The sequence below is a fragment of the Artemia franciscana genome, chromosome 16 (assembly GCF_032884065.1).
Source record: "Artemia franciscana chromosome 16, ASM3288406v1, whole genome shotgun sequence".
NCBI classification, from domain to species: domain Eukaryota; kingdom Metazoa; phylum Arthropoda; class Branchiopoda; order Anostraca; family Artemiidae; genus Artemia; species Artemia franciscana.
The window spans coordinates 15,167,040-15,186,566 of record NC_088878.1 but is presented as its reverse complement, the minus strand read 5'-3'; the positions used below and the strand labels follow the sequence as shown (position 1 = coordinate 15,186,566).

At 35.1% G+C, this 19,527-nt stretch overlaps 1 protein-coding gene across 9 annotated transcripts in view; it reads right to left on the bottom strand.

Moving 5' to 3' along the window:
* The window catches only part of LOC136037117 (disks large 1 tumor suppressor protein-like), a 328,881-nt gene that overhangs the window by 138,113 nt on the left and 171,241 nt on the right, over window positions 1–19,527 (bottom strand). For all 9 annotated transcript variants that reach the window (XM_065719595.1, XM_065719596.1, XM_065719588.1 and 6 more), the window contains one exon: window positions 5,723–5,758. In XM_065719595.1, the coding sequence (XP_065575667.1) occupies window positions 5,723–5,758 (36 nt within the window). The remainder of the gene's footprint in view (window positions 1–5,722; window positions 5,759–19,527) is intronic.

The following is a 19,527-nucleotide window of genomic DNA, read 5'->3' as shown; positions in this document are numbered from 1 at the left end:
CCGGGACACTCAAAGAGAAATTACAGACTGGGATACCGGGACACAAATGACGACCGGGACACAGGAAATATAAATGACAACCAGGACACAGGGACACACCTACAACGGGGACGCCGGGGGCACAGGGGGATATATAAATGAAGACGGGGACACAGGGAATGTTCGATTAGCAATCACCATCAACAAACCTCAAGGGCAATCGTTAGAAAAATGCGGTATAGATCTGAATCCGGATTGTTTTCCCATGGACAATTATTATGTTGCATGTTCAAGAGTTGGTAAACCTGCCAATCTATTTATACGGACAGACAATGGGACAGCAAAGAATGTTGTATATTCGCAAGTTTTACGTAGTTAAAAAATATATATATATATATATATATATATATATATATCTATATTCACAGATGGGACACAGGGACACAACTACAATGGCGAGTAACTAATATGGCGCGTAACGACTTACGCGCGCGGGGGGCTTGGGGGTTGCGAAGCGCCCCCACCAACTAGGTGTTGGGGTGGCGCGAAGCGCCACCCCAACAGCTAGTTTTTTATAATAATACTAGAAAATTCTGCGCCCCCTTCGTTTAAAATCTCTTCCCCCATGACATATTCCTCCATGGAAAAATCCTCCTACATAACCTCCCTCAACTTCCCCCCCCCAAACCAAAAAAATCCCCCTGAAAACTTATGTACACTTCCCAATAAACATTACTTTATGTAAACAATGGTCAAAGTTTGTAACTTGCAGCCCTTCCAACAGGGACTGTGGGGCAGTAAGTCGTCCCCAAAGTCAGTTATTATGTTTATCGACTATGGTGAATAAATTGGCTATCTCAGAATTTTGATCCGGCGACTTTGGGGGAAATATGTGCGTGGGAGGAGACCTAGGTGCCCTCCAATTTTTTGGTCACTTAAAAAGGGCAATAGAACTTTTAATTCCCGTTAGAATGACTTTCAACATTCTAGGACCACTGGGTCGATACGATCACCCCTGAAAAAAAATCGGTCTTCTGGCAAAAAATATGAATATCCACAATTTTTGAAGATAGGAGGTTGAAACTTCTGCAGTAGGGTTCTCTGATACGCTGAATGCGATGGTGTGATTTTCGTTAAGATTCTATGACTTTTAGGGGGTGTTTCCCCCTATTTTCTAAAATAAGGCAAATTTTCTCAGGCTCATAACTTTTGATGGGTAAGATCAGCATTAAAATGCAATTTTTTCATATAACTATTGGTATCGAAATTCCATTTTATAGAGTTTCGGTTACTATTGAGCCGGTTCGCTCCTTACTACAGTTTGTTAGCACGAACTGTTTATGTGATTTTTGACTATAGCAACATAAAGGTACAAAACAATATAAATGTCTCCTAATTCATTATTCCTGTGTCGAATTCCATTGACGGAGTGTTCTCACAAGGCCCTTACGTTTTTTTGTAAGGCCTTCCCCGCAAATTAAATAATCCCTTTTGAACAAAAATCACGGATATGGTCTTGCGTTTTCGCATGTTTTTTTTTTTCACCTTCACATTTTGCTTTACTCGAGTTCTGTAAACCTAAGAATTTCGTTCTGATAAACCTTTTAATTTTCTTGCATCCAAAAAAGCCACATTTTGTATCACAGTTGGAGTTGCACCTTCCATCTTCCCAATTTCTTTACCAATCATTCCAGAGTCCTAGTTAACAAGAAACTTAAAATGATTAGTCAAGAACTTACCGCATGTGTTCCTGATGATAGAATGCAATATTTAGTTGAAGATTCATTTCAAGGCCAAATACACGGAAAGACGAAAAAAGTTAAGGTAAATAGTACAGAATTCAACTGCCAATTGTAAATTCACGAGACGTACTGTTTTAGGTTCGTTAACTACTAGGTATTTCGAAATTAGTATGAATGTTAAAACCAGATTCTTAACGTTGGAGAGAATAGGATTCATCCAGCACCAGCAGGGTCAATTCGTGCAAATAAAGAGAGGGGGAAGGGCAAAAGGTATTTTCCAGAATCAAGGGGGGGCAAAAATCTTAGAGCAGGAGGGAACTCCCTACAATTGATGTCATTGTCTAGTACACTTCATAAAATTGTAAATAATTTATAATAATTTGACAATGAATAAACAGGACATAAAATAAGACCGTTCTTACTTCACTTTTCGGAGGTACCAAAATATCTTCGAATTTAATATTCCCCCACAATTTTTCTTTACATTATTCCTTTTAAAATATAATTATAAATTAATCATTAAATATTCGTTGCGAACCATGTAAAACATACAGAATTGTATTAGCAGCCTTAGAATCTATTAGCTAAATAAAGTATTCATTATAAATAAAGTAATAAGAATTTTGTTCTGATAAACCTTTTAATTTTCTTGCATCCAAAAAAGCCACATTTTGTATCACAGTTGGACTTGATCCAGAATCAAGGGGAAGGAGGGGGCAAAAATCTTGGAGCAGGAGGGAATTCCCTACAATTGATGTCATTGTCTAGTACACTTCATAAAATTGTAAATAATTTATAATAATCTGACAATGAATAAACAGGACATAAAATAAGACCTTTCTTACTTCACTTTTTGGAGGTACCAAAATATCTTCAAATTTAATATTCCCCCGCATTTTTTTTTCCTTTTAAAATATAATTCAAAATTAATCATTAAATATTCGTTGCGAACCATGTAAAACATACAGAGTTGTATTAGCAGCCTTAGAATCTATTAGCTAAATAAAGGATTCGTTTAGACCTTTCTTTTTCTGGAAATCTTTTCCTCCTCGAAAGACATTCGACTTTTCCTTTTCAACTCAGACTTATAAAGAATCTGTCAACCGTTGTAAATCATGGCAGCAGCGGTATTTACAACCGAGTAAAGAGCGACTCAAGGCATATAGTAACCAAAAGTTCAAAACATGTTTTGAAAAAAAAAAGCTGTCCTGCGAGAAATAATTACTAAATGTAGCTAGTTTAGGAACAGTAACTATTATTTTGATCTGAATAGTAAGTTTTATTGCAAAAACCAATGTATGGGAATTTCAAAAGAGGTTGAAACTCCTCGAAAATGGCATCAAATTGCAATGGAACGTACACCTCTGGGATCCCCTTGGTTAAAGAACCACTATAAAAGAATAACAGTCCCCCCACTTTGAACAACAAGCAAACAACATTTTTGAACGGAGAGTAGCCTACTAATACGTCTCCTTTTTTTCACTTCTTCCCTCCCCCCTCCTGGGGTAATCATATCTAACCAGCAGTCGTAGAACCTCAAAAGAGGGCTCATTTGAAATAAAACTAATATTCCCTTCCATTTTCACATAACTAAGAGATTATGCTAAAGCAAAGTGGTGTTTTCATAAATTTTGTGCCACCAAACATGAATTTTTGTTCAAAAAGGGTCAAGACGCAAGAAAAACAGAAATTCTACAACAGCCGATTGTTTTTGTGGCCTAGAACTTTAAAACAAGACGCTTTGAGTCCTCCCCCTATCCTTAACAAGAGCTAAAAGCTCATATGGCATTTGTGACGAGGCCGGAAGATCCAAGAGCTCATATTGTATGAGCTCGAGCAAAATTCCGAGAATCAATAGATTGATTTAAAAGGAAAATCAGAAAGGAATATGCAAATTTCGTTTTAATTATTTATGTGCGAAGAGCCAAGATCAAAACATGCATTAATTCAAAAACGTCCAGAAATTAAATAAAAAAACAAGTTTTTTTTAAACGAAAGTAAGGAGCAACATTAAAACTTAAATCGAACAGAAATTAATCCGTATATGAAAGGGGCTTTTCCTCCTCAACGCCTCGCTCTTTACGCTAAAGTTTGACTCTTTCTCTTAACTCTATTTTTAAAACAGTAAGAAACTTTAGCGTAAAGAGCGGGGCGTTGAGGAGGAAAAGCCCCTTTCATATACGGATTAATTTCTGTTCGTTTTAAGTTTTAATGTTGCTCCTTACTTTCATTTAAAAAAACTTGTTTTTTTTATTTAATTTCTGGACGTTTTTAAATTAATGCATGTTTTGATCTTGGCTCTCCGCACATAAATAATTAAAACAAAATTTGCATATTAATTAATTGCAATTAATCGGAAGATTTTGAGAAAAAAGGAGCGAGGGAGGAGGCCTAGTTGTCCTCCAAGTTTTTGATTACTTAAAAAAGCAATTAGAACTTTTAATTTTTTACAAACGTTTTCATTGGTAAAAAATATACGTAACTTACGAATTAACTTACATAACGAACTTCTATATTCGTATGTTTTTATTGCGTATATGAGGGGGTTCAACCCTCGTCGATACCTCGCTATTTACACTAAAGCTTAGATTTTGTCCCAATTCCTTAATAAAGACCTCTGAATCACAAAGGCCGTAGAAGAAATAGTTGAAATTACTAAAAATACTTTAGCATAAAGAGTGAGGTATAACGAGGAGGTAAACCCCTCATATGCGCAATAATTTTTGTTCGTTTTAAGTTTTAATGCTGCTCCTTACTTTCATTAGAAAAAAACTTTTCATATTTATTTTTTCATTGTTTTTTCAAATAATGCTAGAAAATCCTGCGCCCCCTTCATTGAAATTCTCTTCCACCATGAGAAGTTTCTCCATGGAAATATCCTCCCACGTAACCCCCCTCCACTCTCCCCCCTAAACCAAAAAAATATACGTCTGCACACTTCCCAGTAACCATTACTATAGGTAAGCACAGGTCAAAGTTTGTAACTTGCAGCCCCTCCCACGGGGACTGCGGGGGAGTGAGTCGTCCCTAAAGACATAGTTATTAGGTTTTCGACTATGGTGAATAAAATGGCTATCTCAGAATTTTGATCCGGTGACCTTTGGGAAAAATGAGCGTGGGAGGGGGCCTAGGTGCCCTCCAATTTTTTTGGTCACTTAAAAAGGGCACTAGAACCTTTAATTTCCGTTAGAATGAGCCCTCTCGCGACATTCCAGGACCACTCAGTCGATACGATCACCCCTGGGAAAAAAAATAAACAAACAAATAAACACGCATCCGTGATCTGTCTTCTGGCAAAAAATGCGAAATTCCACATTTTTGTAGATAGGAGCTTGAAACTTCTACAATAAGGTTCTCTGATACGCTGAATCTGATGGTGTGATTCGTTAAGATTGTATGACTTTTAGGGGGTGTTTCCCCCTATTTTCTAAAATGAGGCAAATTTTCTCAGGCGATAGGTGTAACTGACCTTGATGAAACTTATATATTTAAAATCAGCATTAAAATGCGATTCTTTTGATGTTACTATTGGTATCAAAATTCCATTTGTTAGAGTTTCGGTTACTATTGAGCCGGGTCGTTCCTTACTACAGTTCGTTACCACGAACTGTTAACTGCGCTTGCATGAGTTTTTCAATAATGAAAACTGTATAGTAAACATTGTCGATATCATAAATTAATGTTTTATTTTCTCAAATTAATGGAATTTTCTGATCCTAAGAGACCTTTAGAGTTTTCTGCAAAATGCTAGTTTTTAGAATTTGACAGGTAGGCTTATACGAAAATATCACCAGTCAGTTTATTTAAGGTGCTTATATATACATACATATATATATATATATATATATATATATATATATATATATATATATATATATATATATATATATATCCTCCTTAATCTGCGAAGCAATGATTTATCTTAGTTTTAACGTACAACTTCGCTCTTTAATTCCGAAAGACAATTTACCTAAGATCAATAGTATAAAATTGTGACTTACATATTTATCCAAAGCTGGAACAGATGGCGAGTTGCCCTGAAAAAAAAGAACAGCAAATGAAAATAATGATATGTGAAAATTCTAGGCATACTTCACTTTTGTAAACCTGAAGATTTGGGTTTTATTCCAACAAATCTGGTCAATAACGAATCACTAAAAAACTGAAGCTAGCCCCTGGTTTAATAGTGCCAATTGCAATTAATTTTTACTATTTTTGGCTTTCAATAAGTAATTTCAATTACTGAATTATGTACCAAAATGCTTATTGCAACGTAATGATTTTTTTTTCTTCCTTAGTCTGCTTCAAAGGTTAATAAGCCGCAGTCGTCCTTTCACAGACAAAAAAAAAATCCTTGGAAAATTCTTGGTATATTTATCTATTATCAGGGTAAGCTAACAACGGAGGGGGGAGGGAGAGCATTGAGTCTTGGGAATAACGTGCACCAGGAATGTACCAAGCGTGGGTATAAGTGTGCCATACGCTATGGGGATTGTGCTACGTGCGGCGGAACTGTTTGCGATACATGGCGCTTTTAAATGCCCACTAGGTGGTAGAAAGTAGACAACCCTTAGATTAAAAATATTTTCGATTAATTGCAAAGGTTTGATTGGGTTGCAAGTTTTTTCTTTTTTTTTTTGGTTTTGCTAGAAAATCATAACATTACTCTTATTCAATAAACTTGCAATTAATTGCAATAGGTTCTGTTGAACGCGGAGTAGGGTAGGTCTTTGATGGGTTATAACCAGTTCAATAAAATATAATAATATGATCATATATGAACATAATATGATTAAAGCATAGGATCTTCCAAAGAAATAAAATACTATTACCAAAAATACTACTAATCGCTCAAGCAGGCTTCACCGTTCGATGTCCATTTCATCTTCAGAGCCGTCCCTAGGGTTTATGGTTCCCAGGACAAAATTAATTACAGCGTCCCTATCCCGACTTAAATATAAATAAAAAAAGCCAAACTCAAAGGGAAAATTTATCAAAGTGTGTAACCCCCAGCTACAGCTCCCTGGGGAGCTGACTCAGTTGCTCCCTTCCCCACCCTCTGAATGGTTCTGCTCATCTTGTACTCATATGAAACAATTTGTTTTAGTGCACCCAATTCGTTTTGCGCTGAAATACTAAATATGCTTACAAACCAATTTTTAGTTTTATTAGGTTTTTTGTTTCCTTGTTTCAGACAAAGAAAGTCAAGTAATTTTACGAGAAGAACATAAGTAATTAAAAAACTAACGATGATATCCATTAAACTTTTGTATATGATGTAAACTTTTTTTTCCGGTGAAGAAAAATCAAACGATAGACATAGATGCCGTTCGGAAACGGGCATAGATATAGGAAAAGATTTAAGTTTTGAAATAGACAGGAAACACACTGGGACTATTCCGACACCTAGGAACATCAGCAGCACAACGCGAAGATGATAAAGCTAATATGAATGAGTATACACATTGCTGACTATTCCCGGTGTCTAACTGATGTAAAAACAACCTACTTTTTTTTTTACTATTGTGCAACATGGCAAAATTTTTCGTAAAAAAGACAAGAAGTACATTCTTCTGGTGTTACAACATTTTTTTTAAACACTTCAGGATTTCTTACCTAAAACTAGGGTAGACTATGTCGTCCAACAACCCTGTCCCATAACAATACAGATGTTTAGTACCATGAAGTCAGTTTCTAGATACCTTGGAAGCAGTTGCAAATATTGACAAATATCAGTAGCTTAGATTACCAACTTTGACAAAATAACCTACTGATGACTTTGTTGACGAAACTTAGCAGAATGGGACATTTTCCCCATTTAAATCCAAAGAAGGTGTTTCAAGTTCCTACTGCTGATAGGACGATATGATGGTATTTTACTTTAATCTTCCTATTCCACATATTAGTCCCGATTCTGATACTAAATAAATTAAAATATGGCCGACTATCAAGTTCGTATTCACGAGGGGTTAGGGGTTTAAGCCGACCCCCCCCCCAAAAAAAAAGTGTTTCTCCGACTCGTAAAAACGTCAGAATAATGCATATAAACAAAGTTTTGACACGTTTTTTTGTATTTGTAACCCCCCCCCCGAACAAAATACTGGATACGACCCTTCCAATTCTACTTTCAATATTTTAGTGCTGTATTTCACTTGAAAGTACCAAGTTAACACTTCAAAAATCCAAATCAGAATTAACTAGCCAAAAAATAGGAGCAAATAAAGAAGAAAAAAAAACAGAACTAAAACATCAAGGAACTTAAAACAGTATGGGGTTAGAATGGTAAAATAAACCAAAATAAAAACCAGAGAACACAAATGAAAACATAAATCGAAGTAAAAATCACAAATAAAAAAAAAATCCGTCTGGATTTGAATCTCCTGGATTTGACTGGAGCAACACAATTACATATTTAATTTTGCTATGATTTGGTAAATTTTTAGTTAGACAAGAAATTACCTATGAACCTCAACTTTTTGCTTTAGCTTGATTGATCCGAATTGACTGTAGCATAATTTGGGCGTCTGTTGTGGATTTTACCTTAATCATAATATTCCATTTTATTTTTCCCTTATATCCTTTCGATTTGTTTTATTTCTTTTTAACCTATTTCGCTTTTTGTTTCTAGATGTTTTAATTTTATTTTTTATTTCTTGGTGTTTAATTTCTTTTTCCTTCATTTATGTATGTTAAGAATGAATTGATGGCTTAGCAGCCAAAACATCCACATTCTATTATTCTTCAATTCACTGTCTTTAAACTCTGTTTCTTAGTTCTTAGTATCTTGCTTCTGATTAGAGCAAACTTTGATTTTGACTGTACATAGACAAAGACGTACTCTTTCCCAAATAGGTAAAATTCCCATGGTTTCTAATGCTTCAAACTCTCTTGCCACAATACAATAATGAATGAGTGATACCAAAGATATCTTCAGTCACTTTCATGTCTTAATTCCAGTTAATTGGCAATTTGTTTTCTGACAAACAGAGAACTGGGTGTAATATTTAAGACCAGGGTGAATTTCGCCGATTCCGGTCCCGATTCCAATTCTTGAAACATCCAGTTTCTATGATTCAGATTAATTGTATCATGCCCTAGTTACTACATACCCATCTTTCCTACATGTATACTTAAAAGATTCTGATAGAACAGGTATTAACTTTGGGTGGAAAGGAGAGGTTTGTCTCCTTTACTTGGACTTTGGAATACAGTTTTTTACTTGGAATACAGAACTTGTTATGTTTTTTAAGACATCTGCGTTTGTCTTAGAGCATAACAAGTTCTGTATTCCAAACACCATTAGTAATATCGGCTATACAGGTACCCTTATTATTTGATGCACCAAATTTTCCAACAGCTAATTACAAAATTTTAGATTAAATATGAAAAAAACTGATTACATTAATTATATTCAAGTTAATATCAACATCTAATTCTTTTCCTTATTTTTAGCAAGGATTATTATAATCACTCTTGCGTTAAACATTCAATACAAAATTTCAAGTATCTCTAGTTTTCCCTCTTAAAACTTGTAATCTCAAGACACATAAAACAGAACATATAAGGCCTAAAATTGCAGAATAAAACGACTTGACTTTAGATTGTCCAAATTGAATGTCACATTTAAAACCCGTGATAAAATCGAATTATATAGATATACAAACGATAGATGCTTTATTTGTTCATCAGCAAAGTGATAAGAGACGTGAAAAATGATTGGATCAGCCTGAACATGCAAGTGACAATAAACCATACCACAATAAAGAACTAAGGACTTGAAAAATAATTTTTTGTGTTCGCTCGACTGGCTTCAGATACGCTAATAATAAAAAGAATAATAATAGTGTTGCCTAAGAAACTAAATATCAAAAATAGTTTTCTTTTTATTGTCTGTCTTCCAAAAAGCAAGAAACATCAATTCATGGAAATGTAGGGCAGGGGGAGCAAAATATATTTTTCTAAGTATGGGGGGGGGGAAGGATAATTTTGTTTCTTTTTCAATTTTTCAATGACCAATACCAAAAAAGACATTTTTTAATGAAAATGCACAACAAATGTATTTTTCAAATCTAGGGGGAGGGAAATCGGTACTTATGTATAATACCAAACACAGTCGAGGAGTTTGCTAAATGTAAGATCTCGGGAAACCGGTTTCATAGCAACAAAGACAAATGACAGATGACAAAAAGCATTGGAATTGTGCAATTTGGTCTCTATATTTGCAAATTAGGAGGGGGTAATGTTAGGTTATTTTAATCCCCCACCCAATGTGCATATATATAGCCCACGTTATATTATTGTATAAGCTAAAGAATCATATTTTCATCATGTTTTAGCATATTTCATTCTGATTAACCTGACTTCCCTTCTTGAGTGTTTGGTATAATACATAAGTACCGGGGATTGTTAGAGGGAGACAAACTCCCCCCCCCCATCTCCCTCCCTAGTTGACTCCGCTGTCAAAAACTTTAAATTTAAGACTAAAAATGAATGCAAGGGGTGGTCCTGACATACAAAGACGTTCATGAATAATTATAACACATGCCATGACTACTCTAAGCTTTAAAATTTATGCTCGAAAATTTCAGTTAGGCTAGGCAGTAGGGAAAAATATTTTCATACTTTTCTGCACGTTCGGAGAAAAAACCTTTTTTTAAATGCTTCTATTCTTTTTAATATTTTAGTCCTGTTTTCGGACAAAAAAAAATATATCATATCATAATTCATTTCAACGTAACACATCACTTATTCATACTTTAATATGAACAACAACTCGACTATCAAACTTCGAGCCGAGACCTCTCCCACCTCTGCCTCAAAATTAAATAAAAAAAAACTAGTATTTTAAACTGAAAGTAAGGAGCAACATTAAAACTTAAAACGACCAGAAATTACTCCGTGCATAAAAGGGGCTGTTCCCTTCTCAACGCCCCGCTCTTTACGCTAAAGTTCGACTCTTTCTCTCAATTCTACTTTATTAAACAGTAAAAAGCTTTAGCGTAAAGAGCGGGGCGTTGAGAAGGGAACAGCCCCTTTCATACACAGATTAATTTCTCTTCGTTTTAAGTTTTAATGTCGCTCCTTGATTTCAGTTTAAAAAAAACTAGTTTTTTTTACATAATTCCTGAACGTTTTTGAATTAATACATGTTTGATTTTGGCTCTCCGCGCATAAATTATTAAAATGAAATTTGCATATTAATTATTTTTTGGCTAAATGGCTTTCTCTTAGTTTTGATCAGACGATTTAGAGAAAAAAGGGGTGGGGGAGGAAGCCTAGTTGCCCTCCAATTTTTGGTTACTTAAAAAGGCAAGTAGAACTTCTAATTTTTTACGAACGTTTTTATTAGTAAAAAATATACGTAACTTAAGAATTAACTTACGTAACGAATTGTTATATTCTTATATTTTTATTATATACATGAGAGGGTTTGTCCCCTCGTTAATACCTCACTCTTTACCTAAAGCTTAAATTTTGTCCCAACTCTTTAAAAATGACCCCTGAATCAGAAAGGCCGTAAAATAAATAGTTGAAATAACTAATAATACTTTAGCGTAAAGAGCTAGGTCTTTAGGAGGAGATTAACCCCTCATATGCGTAATAATCTATGTTCGTTTTAAGTTTTAATGCTGCTCCTTACTTACAGTTGAAAAAACTTTTTCATGTTTATTTTTTCATTGTTTTTTTTTATAGTAATGCTAGAAAATCCTGCGCCCCCTTCATTGAATTTCTCTTCTTTCATGACATATTACTCCAAGGAAAGATCCTCCCACATAGCGCCCTCCCCTCAACCCCCACCTTCAAACCAAAATAATCCCCCTAAAACGTCTGTACACTTCCCTATAACCATTACTGTATGTAAACTCTAAAGTTTTTAGCTTGCAGTCCCTCTCCCGGGGACTGTGGGGGAGTAAGTCATCCCAAAGACATAGTTATAACGGTTTTTGACTATGCTGAACAAAATGGCTATCTCAAGATTTTGATCTGTTGACTTTGGGAAAAAATGAGCGTGGGTGGGGGCCTAGGTACCCTCCAATTTCTTTGGTCACTTAAAAGGGCACTAGAACTTTTCATTTCCGTTAGAATGAGCCCTCTTGCGATATTCTAGGACCACTTGGTCGATACGATAACCCATATCGATTAGAAATTGAATTTGCTTCCCTCAACAGACTAAACTGAATAAAAGTGTTTGAAAAGAATATTTGTTTTTGCCAGATTTGCAAATTAAAACAAGCAGAGGATATATATATATATATATATATATATATATATATATATATATATATATATATATATATATATATATATATAGTACCGGTTATATAGTTATATACCGGTATATATAGTCTCTCACTGTGGAGAGAAGCCAGTGTATGGTTCCATTTTCCCTAAACACAATGCAACATATAAATGAACGGTCGATATAAAAATTGATTGTATGCTCCAATTGGCTGTTCTGACTTATTTGACCTTTCATTGATTTAAACAGGGCACAACTATTGCAGAGCAATATTGCGCTCTGGACCCTTCAATGGCAGCCCAAACTCTTCTACTAAAAGCCTCTACTACTTAACCCTCATTGCACCATCGACTCACCAGAGATCAAGACAGATGCGCACTCTATTCCTTTAACGCAATCTGAACCTAAACTTCACTCATGGTGCTCTCCCATAAAATTCCAATTTTATTTTAATTTATTCTTAGTCCTCAGTCACACGTTCTTTGAAGACCTGCTTTTCGCTTGGCTACAGACGGATGAGATGGAAAACGTTTGGCATAGTTTTGCCAAGCTTGGCGTGGACATGATTTCTTAGAGAAAACGATAGGAATCCCTCACATCCTATTCATCCAAACTTTTTAAATTGCAAAAAATCCTATGCATTAGCTATTCTGCTTTTTACATCTTCACTGCACCCATCCTCTTTGCTGCGCCCCGTCATCTTTACTAATATTCGGTAAATAAGGGAGATCCAGATATGATTCCTGTTAAAACATCAACTTTATTTGCTGAAGACACTAATCTGACGACATGTGCGAGAGAGAACTGAGAAGAATCCGTTCATTGTCAATGCAGTCGAGCACAACAAAAGTTTGATTGAGAAGTGAACTAGATTAAACAAGCTTAAATAAACTTTAACAAGTCTATTTTTGTGTTGTTTGCTCGCTCTAAAATGTACTTAACTCGGGAAGATAATTTGAGATGTTGAAGTTCAATTCTTAATAGAATGTTTTCGACTAGGTTTTTAGGCATTATTTTAGATGGGATACTTTGCTTTTGAAAGCTTATAAATGTTTGTAATATCTAAAACAATCCGTAATGTAGGAGATATGAGGATATTAAAGCATATTTGTTTGAAAACTGTTCTTAGGTTTATGCATTCTTAAATTGTCCATTGTTACCTTTAATATTATTGTTCAGTATGGTTTTCAACTTGTCAATCGCTTCTGAAACGCCTTAAGGATTTGCAGAATTCTTCCATTAGGACTTTAGCATATTACGGACAAAGAGATTCAGCGAGAAATGTGTATCTAAGGCTAAATATCCTTTCTCTCACAGGTATACTTATTTTCTATCAATGGATGTAAATACTTAATATTATTAATAATCTTATCCTAGAATGTTTTATAACAGATTTGGATATAATACAAGAATCGCTTCTGGCAACCAAAGTGTAAAACTACCCAATCCCAGTTTTTCGCTTAGCACGTCTAGCCAAGTTCTTGGAATCACTTGTCAAAATATGTTAGGAAAATTTAGGGGATTTTTGTAACTTAATATCCTTAGCCATTCCTGAGATACTATGAATATCTCCTTTTGATCACATGGATGGACATAGTATCTTTGGATTAAGTTTTACATCCCCCTTAACATGCCCTGAAAGTTTCAACTTAGGCCCATTTGACAATCTGCATACACCATATCTCTAGAATCTGTCCAATATTCCCTGAAAGCTTAAACCTTCGTTCTATTAGCCTTTTTGGAGACCCTGAGTCAAACATTCCCCTTTTCCCAATATTAAAATATGTATCGAAACTATGAGCAACTTGCATAATTTACAGCCCTCGCCCCAGGATCTGTGAACGACCATGTAATCCCCAGAGGTTTGGAACTATTAGAACTTTCGACTATTTTGAAGAAAATGGCTATCTAAATTTTGTTTTATCAGAAACCGTTGGAACTTGAGGAAAAGCTCAAAGGAAGTAGTAGGAGGATCATTACCCCCCCCCTCCCAATGTCATTTGAATTTAAAAAAACACTAAAACTTCAAATTTTTATTCAAGGGATCCCCCCCAAGTTCTTACAACTCTTACCATGCCAAATATGCTGAAAAAAATAACAACTAAATATGTAGATATAGATATATATTGAAACAGGGCCGTCACGTATTGGGGGAAGGAGGACGACCCCAAATGTTTTGGGCGCCCGGCAAAGATTTTATTTCGTTAAATAAAGACCAGGAAAGTACTGGGATGTCATCAGCAAAAATCTAGAACTTGGTCGATAAATTCAGCAGTTTTACCGACTTCTGCCAGGATTTTACAGACGGTACCACTATTTTCCAGCTGGTTAAATAAAGAGCATTGATACAGTGACATGACATTTACCGAAATGTCAATCTCAGTCGGGAAATGCAGCGGTTTTACCGACTCGTGCAGTGATTTTACATATCGTTTTCAAAACAGACATTATGCTAATTGTTGATAAAAAACAGTCATTAAAAATGACCAGCCAGTCGGTAAAATTACTAGCTACCCCCCAAACATTTTGGTTAGCAACGACCCTGCACTGAAGTCATATCGCTCATTACTTAGGCAACGCTTAATGCTGCCTACGAAAGGTATATTCCTATTTTTGTAGTTAAGAGAAACGAAAATGTCTTCTCACCTCCTGGTATTCAGGTGTATTGCTTCAAAATCCATGACGAGCAGTGGCACCAATTCGCAAAAAATATATTTTTCAGATTCTAGGTGGGCGATTTTGCTGTTTTCCATTTTATTTTTTCAATGGAAATACATCCCCAAAAGGTATGTACCAAAAAAGAGAGGTACTTTTTCAAGAGCTAGGAGAAAGGGATGGGGGAAAAACACTACGAGAAAAATGCCCCCCCCCAAGGCACCCCTGAGTACAAGGTTTTGTCTGCCTTATTCGGGTTCCAACCACATACTAATCTAACTTGCAACTATATTTCACACGCTGTTCTTTCGCGATCCAAATTGCGGTCAATGAGATTGTTTCAAACTGTGTGAAATTAGACAGCCCATGGATTAAACTATTGTTGGTAAAAACTATTGTTGGTAGACAACGTGTAGGTTGCAGTGGCATTCAAAGGCTGAGTCTCTGACACGAAGACTGACTTTTTAACCGCCTTTCTTTCGGCAGCCATTTTATTTATATTTTCCCACAATTGAAGAGAAGCGTGTCAGAAGACTTGACCAGGAATTTTTGCATCCTCAAAGAATACGGACGGCGCTGAACCTCAAGGACTAAATTCCACAAAGAAGCTCTTATCAGTTCCAACTTATCACAGCCAATTTACAGAATTTGATGCTCAATATTTTCTTATTGAGTGACACTATATTATTCCATCCCAAGAAAAATGACTTGTTCCCCTCATACAATTTCCCAGACAAGTCTATGCCTCTATTTTAAATCTTATTTGGAGGATGGGGCGAAGAACCAAGACTGTTTTTTTCGTTGAGTGACTGCGGAAGGATTATTTTTCTTAACCCATTTAGAAGTAAACAACCATTCTATAGAATTGTAGGAGGATATATTCCCATAGGGTGCGTACGATAGTAGCCTGGTTATAAACTTGTTAGTCTAGAAAAATAAATAGCCTTAAAGCAGTGCGTTCACGTTATTTTAGGGATCTAGACTGCCTAATTAAGGCGTATTAACAATGGAATCTACAGTAAATACTAAACGGTTGAAAAATAAAAGTAGTACCTTTATATTCATTTCTTTATGCTCTTCTAAATATCACAGTAATTTTTCTGACGGTGCACTCCACCCACACACCATCAATGGTCCCATATATACCCCTAACATTGATTCCCCGTTAATTAAGTTCCTTGATACGTCTTCAGTTCTCTGCTAAAACGGATTTCTACGTTATAACCCAGATGATACTCAGTTTTGCCTGTGATTAATTTAAAATAAAAAAAAAAAATTCTGAGGGAAATAAAGAGTAAAGTTGAAACTTAAAACGGACGAAAATTATTACTTCACAGCCTATCTAAAATGAAACTAATACAAATAAACCAACTAATTATATTTCCCTATGTTTCTATGATAATAGAAAACTAGCACTTTATTGAAAATACAAAAGTCAAGTATCAGGAATATTGATTTGGGAGTCAAAAGTGAGTAAGTAGCCTGACAACAATAAACTAATCTGTAAAGCTTTTCAAAGTCTTACACCAGTTGTGGCATCCACAACTTTCAGTATACAACTAAAATTATCTTAAAAACATAAGCGAAAATTAAATATTTTTTTAATAACCGCAAAGTAATTGAACAACATAAAGAAATATTGGATTTTTAGGTAGCATTTTCATCTAGCTGCATCATTATTCCTATAATACCAATAGTGAGTAATATACAATCTTAAATTGTAAGAAATATGATTTAAAATTACTTAAAATGAAGATCAAATATGACATAACATGGACTCTGGAAATCCGGTTATTTATCTCTAAGAACAGTGAATTTTAAGCTATGATACAAATTCTAAAGCCAGCCTATAGTCCTGATACTGTCAAGATGGCTTTACTTCGAACTTGTCTACAAACTAATCATGACAAGCTCTTTTCAGAACCAAAACGAGAGCCAGTCATTGAGCTGAGCCATTGTATAGAAGTAATACCAAATTAAACGAAAAATAAACAAATAAAGCAATAATCCTAAAATGGATTGTTGCTTTATCTTAAAAGGGATTGATAATATTTCTATTGTTTATAAAGTGTCCTTAATTGGTTTGCTTTTACTGTACCAAAAATCTTATATTATTTTGTGTTTTCAGTAAAGCGCTAGTTTTCTATTATCCTAGAAACATAGGGAAACATAATTAGTTGGTTTATTTGTACTAGTTTCATTGATACATATTAGATAGGGTGTGAAGTAATAATTTTTTGTCTATTTTAAGTTACAACTTCGCTCTTTACTTCCCTCGTAAAAACTTCGTTTTTTTAAATTAATCTTTGTTCGTTTTTGATTAAAATATAATGTAGAAAAAGCACTGCCAAAGTCTTTTTTATTTATACAGCATAATGTATGTTTATTTTAAGTTTTGTCACTCCTTAGTTTCTGTTGAAAACTTATTTTTAATATAATTTCTAACTATCACCGATCTAGGGGAGATAAGACACCTCTAGAAATTACTGCAGAGACATGTTTCTCAGGAACGTTTGTTTTTCGGTGAACAAAAAGCTGTTTTTACTAGGACGACTTCACCTTAAAAAGCTACAATGAAGATAGGGAATAACCCATTGACTAGCAGAACTAGAAGGCTACTGTAGCAAAAGAGAGCTGTTTAAGGCTCATTTAAAAGCTTTTATTTATACCTAATCGTTTTTTTTTAATTTGACTTGATAGCACATTCCCACAAAGTGCACTTTCGGTTGTTTACCCCGTTTTTTTTTTAATGAAAAAAGTGCCTTTTCCACTCAAATGACCAAAAAAAGGTGTTTTACAAAACCTAGGCAGAAGCAAAAATCTAAGGGGGTATGGACGTCCCTTCCCCTCAATTACCGAGGTTAGACACACATGCGTCGTCGCAGAGTGAAGTTTGAAGGTTAGATTCAAAACTGTTGATCATTCAAGCGTAATTTTTAGTAGATTTTCAGTTGGAAAGTTTTTAGTTCCAGTTAATTTATTTTCCCAATTGCCTTCTACTTTTAAAATGAGCAGGGGATTTACAAAACTTACTAAGAGGGTTTGGAGGGGGATTATATGTGAGAGGTTCTTATAGACCTCCAGTTAAGGGCTTTGGAACATAATTACTGCAATGGTACCGTTTTATGCTTCCAAACTCTTCCAATTAAGAAGTGGTACCAAAAGTGCCGTTTTTAGGACTATATGGAACTTTTGGATCGTAAAATTGATAAAAAGCACGTAGATATGAGTAATGGGTTTAAAATGAGCCTTTCCGGGATATGCTTTAATAATGAGTGCATCACATTTGCAAAAATAGTGGATTATCTGACAAGTTATCAGAAGAAGGGACAAACCATGATTGAAAAAAACCCAAGCTGCAATCGAACTCATGATAATCTAATTTGAAGTAAGCGTTATACTAACAGAAACACACCTCTAATAATGTAATTTAATATATTGGTGTTTGTAGGACTTTAATTGTGTCGCTTATTAAGGTGGCCTGGAGAAGGAACATGCGGGAGGTGTTCTTGCAAACCTCCAGTTAAGGGTTTTGGAACATAATTAATACAATGATACCGTTATACTTCCAAGATCTTGCATTTAAGAAGAGGCACAGAAAGTGTTGTTTTCGGTGCTATATCTCACTTACGATTGGTAGAACTGATAAAAAGCACGTAGATATGAGCAAAAGTTTTAAAATGAGCCATTAAACATCACTCTAAAAACTTCTGGTAGCCCACAATCCCCAGCTTTTCCACTAAAGACATGGCATCAAAATGCCGTTCTTGGTGCCATTTTAAACTTGCAGATGGTAGAATTTATAGGAAGAACGTAGATATAAGCAATATTTTTTATATGAGCTAAAAAAAATCTATCTAAGATGTGGTCTGGTAGCCGACTAGCCCCACCCCTAGAGAAGCGGCATAAAAATGTCTTTTTTCGTGCCATATGGCATTTGTAGATGGCGGAATTTATATAAATCGCGTACATGTGGCAAATAGCTTTTAAATGAGCTCTTAAGCATCTCTCTATGATTTTTTTTAGTAGCCCCATAGGCCTAGAAAAAAAGACCGTTTTAACGTATGGCTGTGGTTCGCTCTTTACTAGATTGCAGCTAATGCTTCATCCATGAAAAAGAGTTCATTGTAAATCCTCACAAGAAACTAGTTACCATTGAAATTTGTGAAATCTAACACATGGTAGAATCTGTAAAAACCTAGTAAATATAAGTAATAGCTTTTGATTGAGCCATTAAACATCTATCTACGGTGGTGTGGTAGCCTGCTAATGTTTCAGTAGCTTACTGATGAGCAGACGATTTATGAAACTTACTAAGGGGGCTGGGAGGGGGAGTGTATGGGAGGGTTTATTTTAAAACTCCAGTTGAGGGTTCTGGAACATAAATATTACAATAGTACCTGTTTTGTACTTCAGAGCTATACCACTTAAGAAGTGGCACCAAAAGTATTATTTTTAGTGCTATATCGCACTTACGAATGGTAGAATTGATAATAAAAAACACGTAGATATGAGCAATAGCTTTCAAATAAGCCATTAAACATAACTCTTATGAATTCTGCTAGCCCAATAGCCCAAGCCTTTTCACTTGAGACATGGCACCAAAAGTGTCGTTTTTAGTGCCATTCGGAACTTGCAGATGGTGGAATTCATAGGAAGAACGTAGATATGAGCAACGTCTTTTATGTGAGCTATAAAAAATCTGTCTATGATCTTCGGGTCGCCTTCTAGTGCCATATAGCACTTGCAGGTGGCGAAATTTATAAAAGCATGTAGGTATGAGAAATAACTTTTGAATGAGCTATTAAGAATATATCTATGGTATTCTGGTAGTCCGCTAGTCCTGCTGAAAAAAAAACGGGAGACACAAAACGGACGGATAATATAAAAGACTTATCTATTAACAAATGA